Consider the following 9,432-nt stretch of genomic DNA (forward strand, 5'->3'; position numbering starts at 1 on the left):
AATTAAGAACCATGTCTTCTAGAGAATTCACAAAACTAGATCGATTAATCGTTAATTAAAATTAAAAAAAGGAAAGGTCCTGAAAAAAGAAAAGAAAAAGGAAAACCCATGAGATCCCACACATCCGTACGTGCCTACGTGGCAACCATGTAAAACCAATCAGAAAAAGCGGAAGAAAAGAAAAAGGAAAAAAAAAAAAGAGTACAAGTCTTAAAAACACAACGATTATTTTCTCTCGCGCTCTCCCTCTCCAGAGTCTGCACAGCATAAACCCTAAAATCCAAATTGGGAAGATTGGGTAGGTTTTTGCCTTAGTTCTGGTGTCTTCGTCAATCCAAGGTAACAATAACTTCTCTTATCTTTGGTTTCGAGCTCTTAGCTTCTCCATTTCATTATATTTTACTCATTCGAAATTCGAACCCGTTTAAGATAATTTTACGTAAATTTGCTCATTCGCAATCCTACATACACAAACTTAAAAATGGGTTTTTTATTTTGTTTGTGTGGAAGAACCTTTTGCTATAGTTTTGTTGTTGTTTTTATCAGAGAAAGATTGGGATTTTAAGATGATGCTCTATTTATGTTGATTGAATTTTCGAAGAATAGGCTTTAGAAAGGAGTGGGGTTGGCTTTAAGGATTAAATGTTGAATAATATACACATATACGCGTGAGTGTGTATTTGGTTTTCTTTTGCTGGTATTATATGTGTGTGTGTGGTTTAATTATAATCATAATAGAAAATTTTCCAATTTTTTGTTGAATTGGTGAATTTCGTAGTAAGCAAAGAAGTAACAAGGAGACCACTCACTTTGTTCGTATATTGATGAAGTTTGGGAATGATTGAGGTAGCTCTAAGAAGTGGTTAAGAAAGTCTTCTAGATACATAGAATTCCTACACGAAAATTTTTGTTATTCTATATCTTTCAAACTTGTGAAAGTGGAACAAGTAATAAATTGGTTATATTTCCAATATAAAAATATGATACAGTTTTTATAGTTCAATGATGAATGAAAGTGGTTCTTGTCATGTCGTAGATTTTGAGCTTTTGGTAAATTCAAGAGAATGATGGCTTATGATAAAATTGTTAATGGCGAGGCCTACATTGTTTTCCACTGTAGTGTATAGATATATGATAGCGTTCGGAGGACTTGAGAGTGATTGAAAGAACTCTGACATTTTCATCTTAAAACTTTATTACATAAAGTTAGATGAGTTTCACAATTTGGACCTCATCAAGTAAGTCAATTAAAGGATTATTAGATTTGGACATTCTCTCGGTCATCATGTTTTTGTACCTGAATCATAAGTAGCTTTACTGGGAAGACACAAATTTGACTTTTTGCACCGTTATGCAAGAGTATTAGAGAAATAGAAATTTCAATTTGAAGGTGAAGAGGTAAATTCCACTATGGAAATAAAAAGTTAAAAGTTGGGAAAAGGAAACAAGAAAGAAAGTTTGATTTAGTGGAAGATGAGGTAGAGTGCATAAAAAAACGATTGTGTTTGCTTACCTTGTCCTCTTCTATAGCCTTAATGCTAGTAATTGAATCATTGCTGAAGTTTACAGTTCTGTAATCTATCATGATCATGATTGCATGCTATGCTTTCGTTTATGGATTTTAGTTTTTCACTTTGTGTTTACAACTCATTTCTTATATTATTTTTCCTTGCTACATCATAGTCTATGGCCTACTGTTTCTGACCCATCTTGGCGATCCATGAACAGGAAGCTTGTGGACTTTGGTGATATAGTCTTTATTGTTATCAACCACTCAAGTTGTTATATTTGAATTATTTTAAATTGGAGAGCTCAGATACATATGGCTGGTTTTTTGCCTGCTGAATCCTCTCATAGTGAAATGAGTGATGTTGGTTCTTATAAAGATGGGCAGGACCGGCAAGAGGAAGGAGCTTGTTGGTACTTTTATAGAAAGGAGATTGAAGAAAATTCTCCATCTAGACGAGATGGCATTGACTTAAAGAAAGAGACATATTTACGCAAGTCATACTGTACTTATCTACAAGATTTGGGTATGAGACTTAAAGTGTGAGTTTTTTAGCCTTATCTCAAATTTTGTTTTCATTTTTCCCTTTATCTTCAATGAAGTATTATTTCTATCATTTGTGATTCCATCTTCTGTAAAAAAGGGAAAAACAAGAAGATTGCTATACCATACTAGAATAAAATGTAACTAGTAAAAATTAAATTTGTGTCACTCAATTAATTTGTGTTTTTTAGTTCATTATTGGATATAGTGTGGGGCTTAGAGTTTAGCGTTTAGTCAAGATTTAGGTATCCAAATCTTGAACATCCTGTTAAACCTTTTAAGCAATAATAAATCTTAAAAGTCCCTATTCAACTCTATAGCCATACCAAACCTTTTATCAAAATAACAAATAAAAAAATCTGTGTTTAAGCCGCCGTAGAAGGCGTTTGAACACTACAATGTGTAGTAAAAAGGCATGTGACCCTTGCACGGGTTTACAAATAAATAGAACTCTATTCGGTTTATGATTGAAACCCAAAGATTTTGTGTGGGTTTTTTCTTTTCTTTTATAATTTACAAATAATTCAAAGTCTAATATTCGTTTGAACCCTAAGAATTAACAATTTCTCTTTCAAAATTTGTCAACTGAGAATGGATTGTGTTATGGTGTTGTACAGTAGGTTCACGATTGAACTTATATATACTATTGATGCATTATGAGCATACATAATCTACACTCATTAATAAATTCTGGTTCATTATGAATGTACATTCCTTAATGAGTGCATTTAGTAGGCTTGTATATAAGTCATTCTGTAGCCTATGAGGGGCACTAAGATTATGATATTTCAATAACAAATTTCAGGGAGTTTTCATATCTATCTTTTATTTTCCTATTTTTCCTGGAGTTTCTAGGTCCCTCTAGAGAGGATTTCTCTATGATGCATAGTTTCCTGAGGATTTTATCTCTTTTAGTGCTTCCAGTACATTTATGTAAATTTTACATAACATCATCATTTTTGTCTTGGTCGTGGAGATTCATCCAAGACCAATGTCACTGACTAGAACGTTTCTTTCCATCAATGGTCTCTAATTAGTTCAAGGCAAAAAGACATTTAGAATGTGTAACAACGTAAATTTAGAGGCCTAGATTGCTTCCGTGCACCGGAGATGATGTTTGAAAACGTCAGGAATTCCATTGAGAAAAAAAGATTCTTCATATAGACCTTAAAAAGATTAAGATGATGGGAGACAGTCCTGATGAAGTTTTGTTCCTCGCATTTATCTTTAATTTTTCAATGATCTGATTAACTAAGTTTGATGAAATTCTCACTACTTTTTATCAGCTTTGTGCTTGTCCTGTTATTACTGCAAAGCGAATTGTTTCTATATTGATTTAAAGTTTGTGTATTACTAAGGGTCCATTTGGTAGTGCCCCAAAACTGTTGTGAAAAATAAATTGATTGTATTTGTTAATGTTTATGCAGGTAAGTGTAGTTTTTAGGTAAATGCTATTCTAGAAGTGATATTGCAGTATAAAGGAAGAAAAGAGTAATGCGTTGATAGGTTTAATTGGTAGTAAGATGATATGAGTGAAACTGTCAAAAAACAAGTTCAAAGCATTAGTAGCTTTTTAAAAGTATTCTTTAAATTTTTTTGTGAAGCACCTAAAGATGTGAAAGTAAAAACAGAAGCAGAAGCAGAATCATCTTTCTTCGAACTTACCAAATGCTTAATTGGGTAGTCTCAAATGCAAAAAGAGAACCCTGTTGAAATGCAATTTAAAATTGGGATTAACTCTTGGATAACGTGTGAACATTATTACCTTAGGCACGTTGTATATTTAAGGTACCTTTTTAATCCTTATTTGTGTATGAATTGAATTAGGATTATTTATATCTTCTGTGGGTATAGTCAGCCTGACAAAAAGCGGTGGTAATATTTTCTGAAATGTCATGAGAGGTTGTTATATATATCTTGAAGTCTCATTAGTACAGAAGGTATCCAGCATGCTCTTAGTTTTCATCTAATTGGTGCATGATTTTTAAAACAGAAATAACTTTGAGTCGAATGTTAATAATCATGTAGGGTTGAAAGGCTATTAACCACCGGAACTAACATTTTAATCTCTGACTGCATGGTAGGGTTGGATATATTTTCTTTTTTCCCTTGTTTTGACTTATTGATTCAGCGTGATAATGATCCTGGATATTTCTTTATGCAGACCCCAGTTGACAATTGCAACATCCATAATTTTCTGTCATCGATTCTTTCTTCGTCAATCACATGCAAAGAATGATAGAAGGGTGAGTATTGAAAACTTGAATGCCCTCATCCCCTATGGCTAACTTTGTCTATGTGTCTATATCTGAGTTAGCTTTCAACTTTCTACTTGGGGTGATACCTAATGCGTTGTGTTAGCTGTCGTTGGTGCATCTGTTTAGCCTTAGTGAACTTCTTTTTATGAGTTTACGTGTTTGAAGATTTCAAATTTTAGCTATACTACTATTCAACTAGGGTCTTAATTGCAACTTCTGCCAACTTCTGGATTCAACTAGGGTCTTAATTGTAACTAATTGGTGTCATCTGCTTTGGCATGAATGCTCACCCATTCCTATTCAAACCTGAAGATTTGTCAAACTTATGTTGTAATTATATTGTTAATGGCGTGCAAGGTGATGGGGAGAATAAGTTGATTCACAAATTCGAGTTTCTTGTAATTTGTTAAATGAGTCATACTTTTTGATAGACCTGCGAATAAGTGATTATTTTCATTACTGGACCAATGATATTCAGTTGTCTAGCATATGAATGGTTGTATGCATGTAGTAGATCTTAGAGTGGATACATTAACCTCCTTGGCTGACAAGTATACCATGATGTTCTTGAAATTCCCATTATTTTGGCTTCAAAGTCCCCTCTTAAAGGATTTAGGGTACTGTTTTTCTTGGATGGGATGGGTGATAAAGGATTAAGGTTAATAACTGTGTATTGATTCTGCTGGAGTCAAATCTATCACCACACTAATTTCTCGAACTTAGCACAGAGAAGATAACCATACAATTTGTTTCTTATTGGAAAAAAACCCAAGAATTACTTATATTGCTGCAAAGTTCAACTTCATCCTTTGTATATGTGCACCTGTGGTGTACATGTGTGCATGTGTCATAAAGAGCAGGTAGAAGATTTAGGTTTCTCTTCATCTTGGTGTAAGAAGAAGAGTAAGAGAGAATCAATGTAAGACTCACATAGGACAAATGATCAAATTCTGTTCACTAAACTCAATTAAAATGTGCCGCAGACCATCGCAACAGTTTGTATGTTTCTTGCTGGGAAGGTTGAAGAAACTCCGCGGCCACTAAAAGATGTTATCCTTGTGTCTTATGAAATTATTCATAAGAAGGATCCTAAAGCAGTACAGAGGATCAAGCAAAAGGTAGTTTCACTGCAGTGCCTTTATGCATGACATTCCTCTACCTCATTTGTTAAGATTTTTCCTATTGATGCTACTTATCTTTTGTGAACTCATTCAGATCTTCATAATAATTTTTTTATGTAGTCATGGCATGTGTACCTATATTTTTGCTTCTCTACTATACCACAAGTTCTCAACTGCATTTGCATGCCCCCTTGGTAATAGAACGTGGAAATGTCAACTTTCCCCTTACAGTTGGGGCAGACGTGCACAATTGTGTTGCAACTTGCTATACTACTTGACTAGACTTTGATTAGTTTTTTTTTTTTTTTTTTTTTTTTTTTTTTGTGTTCCCTTCTCTTTTTACTTTTGCTTTTAACTGAAAACGATACTATTTCATGATCCCAGAATATGTCTTGTATATTCAGTTATGTTTTCCAATTTGTCATTTGTGTTATAATACAAGTTGAAATCCTGCAGGAGGTGTATGAACAGCAGAAGGAATTAATTTTACTTGGAGAGAGGGTTGTTCTTGGGACTCTTGGTTTTGATCTTAATGTACTCCATCCATATAAACCTCTCGTGGAGGCAATAAAGAAATTCCAAGTAGCTCAAAATGCCCTTGCTCAAGTTGCATGGAATTTTGTCAATGATGGGTATGCTTGTCATAGTTAATATACACTGCTCATTTTTTATCTTTCTTCATTTCCTTCTTGAGCTTGGAATGTGCCGTGCAGACTTCGGACATCTCTTTGCTTGCAATTTAAACCCCACCACATTGCAGCTGGTGCCATTTTCCTTGCTGCCAAGTTCCTAAAAGTAAAGCTCCCATCAGATGGCGAGAGGGTGTGGTGGCAAGAGTTTGACGTCACCCCACGCCAATTGGAGGGTGGGTGTCCTCGTTTTAATTCAGTAGGTGATGCTACAGAGCAATTAACAGTGTCCTTACCCCCACACTTATCCTTCATCAATCCAGATTTTTCTTTTACTTTTGCCCCTCTAATTTTTTTTTATTTACTCTATATAGATTCAGGGTTTGAGGAAGAACTACAAAAATCAAAGTTTCAAACAAATTAAGAAGATTGTTAAATATTTTGTGAAGACATCGGGTGTCAGCTTTAATTGCATTCAATTGTTTTATGCAGAAGTAAGCAATCAAATGTTGGAACTATATGAACAAAATCGAGTTCCAGCTTCTAATGAAGTTGAAGGGACTGCAGCAAGTGGCGCTGCTCATCGGGCTCCAGCAAAAGCTACAACTAGCAATGAAGAATATGCTACAAGCAACAGTAATCTACAGGGTGGTGATACAAGACCTGGAACCTTGAAGCTTGCATCATCTAGGCCAGAACCTGAGCAATTAGATGTTGGAAATGATAATGGACCTCCTAGAAATACCCAAAGTTTAAATAATGACAACAGAAGTACAGATATCAGAAATGCTTCAGACCACGATGTGAATGTAGCATTCAAAGATAATCAGTACTCTGCACCATTGTCATCGCACCAGGAGCAGATGGGAGATGCTCAAAACGTATCAAAATCTGGTTCTGAGGGCCGTTATGAAGAAGGTCAAGAAGATAATGGGAAATTTGACACAAGAGAAGCAGGGGAATTGAAGGCCAAACAATTTGGCCGAAGTTTGGAAAATGGACAAGGTGCACTTGGGCAGTCACCTCAGGATGTAATAAAAAGGATTGACAAAAACAAGGTGAAGGCAGCACTGGAAAAACGAAGAAAGTCCCAGGGTGATGTGACTCGAAAAAAAGATTTGATGGATGAGGATGATCTTATTGAGATGGAACTGGAAGATGGTATTGAACTGGCTTCTGGGAGTGAGAAAATCAAGGGAGACAGGAGTCAAAGCTGGGTTAAGTCCTCAAATAGATCAGAAAATGAGGACCTGCATCAGGGAAAACAACAAGAGGATGCCAGTAATGGTAGAACTGGTTTAAGCAATGTGGAAGAAGGTGAGGTATCTGCACTTGCTGATGGTGGCCAAGGATATCATTCTCCCATTTCAAGCGACCGCAAGAGAAAAAGCCCTCCACTCAATGGTGTAGAGAAGAAGCAGCAGTGTGATTATTCACCTGGAACTGCCCACCATAATCAGTTTGATCATGCAGAAGATCACAGCGAGGTTGGCCGGGTTGTACACACAGAAATGGATCACAAGAGGCAAGTACAGGAAAATCATGTCTGAGGTGGTGTGCACTGCTTGCAGTTGCTGGAGAGGTCTTGATTTAATGACGTGCAAGTTCTCTTCATGTCCAAGTGTATATTGTGATTTCTTCGCAGACCGCGTCCTTGGTATGCTCTAATCCTTTTTTGATGTTCCCCAGAGGCACCCTAAGATATGTCAGTGCAATCTGTTGGCTCGGTGTCGTGACTAACTTCTGTGTATTCCTTCCCCACTGATATTTTTGCGGATATATTGGCATGGGAGCGAGGTTTATCAGTCTTGAATAGGTGCTTTTCCATCTCATCTAATTCTTAGAATGTTTTGGACACTATATTTATTGATGGTGATGATACAAGTAGGGGAAATGGTTAAATGGCGAAGAAACTTTTGACATTGTTGAATCCAATCAATTATATATTCAATGGTTACAAATTGCGCATCTCTTTTTCTTTGCACTTTCCCTTTTTTTTTTTTTTTTTAAACCATGATTCTTTGCCCTGACCTCTTCCCCCACTTTTCTCAACTCACTGAACTCTGGGGCCATCTGAGCAGCAAGCACATGTCATGACTTAGTTGGTAGGTGCACAAAGTTGTCTGGTAAGGATTATTTGATACCTTTCGTTTTGGGCCTCACATTCTTATCAGTACGGTTAAAGATTATGCGGAGTTCGTTAACTTTCTAAATGACACACAAATTTCCATCTCATTTTTAGGGTTTTAGATAAATAATTTTATATAAGCATGATCAAGTGAAAACTCACAATTTCTATGTCATAGATGAATAAAGAGTATTTTGCGAATTTCCCCTAAAATTTGTAAGTAATTTTCAGTTTTCCCTATGTTTTTTAATTATAAAAGAATAAATTAAAGATTCGAACTATTGAAAATAGCAAACGTGCCACCTACCATCTGATTTTACCCTATTTGATCCAATTTGCCGTGAGGCATTTCTGAGGGCAAATTGATAATTTAATAGTTCATTTAGGTCATGAAGGGCCAAATTGAATTGAAAAGCTCTTGTACCAATTATAGTCAACCAAAGGGTTACACACAATGATTTGAAATATTGGGAATTCGACAAGTCTTAGTGAAATTGACACTCGAGTCGACAAGTCACTTCTAATTTTGAAAGATACTTCAACTCCATAGCTCAAGAAAACGAGTCTTGTGGTGAGAGACTATGAGACTTAAAATGATCAAAATGCTCTAAAAAATGAACTATGTGACAATAAATTAGATGAAATATAAAGAAATCTAATGATAGAAGGGACATCGTGTTCGAATATTAGTTATTTTGAAAGTGACCAACAAATTAGGTGGAAGTTGCAGAATCACTCGTACATAAAATCGTGATGATTATTATATATCCATGGTGGCTTATATATGCTACCACTGGATCACATGTAAACAAAATAGAAAATTTAGACCCAAAAAAGAAGAAGGGGGAAATAGACAAACCAAAAGAAAAACCCACAAAATTAGGGGTGGGCACGGTTCGGTTTGGATCGGTTTTTGCCTCAAATTAGAACCGATCTGTTACTATTCATGCGGTTTGGTTCGGTTCGGTTTTAATTAAAAAAATTCAAAAACTGTCCGGTTCGGTTTGAACCGATTTCGATCCGGTTTCGGTTCGGATTCGGTTTTGAACCGGATTATAAAAATTATTTTTTTAAATTTTTTTGTAATACAATTCTCAACTGAAATATTATTTTTTTACTTGAAAATTAACAAATTATTCAATTTCATATAAAAAATAAATATTAAAGTGAGAAAATAGAGATATTTTGACATTGAACTTGGATAAATATTAAGTTTTTTTTAGTGAAATTAAAAATATAGCATTAA

The 9,432-nt window shown here is 35.1% G+C and overlaps 1 protein-coding gene across 6 annotated transcripts; it reads left to right on the forward strand.

The window, feature by feature from the left end:
* Positions 1-194: 194 nt before the first annotated feature.
* Positions 195-8,026, forward strand: LOC117624566 (cyclin-T1-3-like). Of its 6 annotated transcripts, none has more exons than XM_034355885.1 (7): positions 195-339; positions 1,729-2,049; positions 4,215-4,296; positions 5,292-5,426; positions 5,886-6,061; positions 6,143-6,321; positions 6,551-8,026. In XM_034355885.1, the coding sequence occupies exons 2-7, from the start codon at positions 1,823-1,825 to the stop codon at positions 7,606-7,608; spliced, it is 1,857 nt and encodes a 618-aa protein (XP_034211776.1). In that variant the 5' UTR covers positions 195-339; positions 1,729-1,822; the 3' UTR covers positions 7,609-8,026. The 6 variants fall into 6 exon arrangements, with proteins under 6 accessions (XP_034211776.1, XP_034211777.1, XP_034211779.1 ...); XM_034355886.1 differs by having other exon boundaries at positions 6,143-6,294; XM_034355889.1 differs by having other exon boundaries at positions 201-339; positions 1,887-2,049.
* The last annotated feature ends 1,406 nt before the right edge of the window (positions 8,027-9,432 follow it).

The sequence above is a fragment of the Prunus dulcis genome, chromosome 4 (assembly GCF_902201215.1).
Source record: "Prunus dulcis chromosome 4, ALMONDv2, whole genome shotgun sequence".
Classification (NCBI taxonomy): Eukaryota; Viridiplantae; Streptophyta; class Magnoliopsida; order Rosales; family Rosaceae; genus Prunus; species Prunus dulcis.

What these genes read in the sequence shown, in the direction of transcription:
- LOC117624566 (XM_034355885.1), top strand. Translation starts at nt 1,823, where the DNA reads ATGGCTGGTTTTTTGCCTGCTGAATCCTCTCATAGTGAAATGAGTGAT. An exon ending in TACAGAGGATCAAGCAAAAG is followed by an intron (nt 5,427 to 5,885) that starts GTAGTTTCACTG and finishes GAAATCCTGCAG; the next exon opens with GAGGTGTATGAACAGCAGAA. An exon ending in TGGAATTTTGTCAATGATGG is followed by an intron (nt 6,062 to 6,142) that starts GTATGCTTGTCA and finishes TGTGCCGTGCAG; the next exon opens with ACTTCGGACATCTCTTTGCT.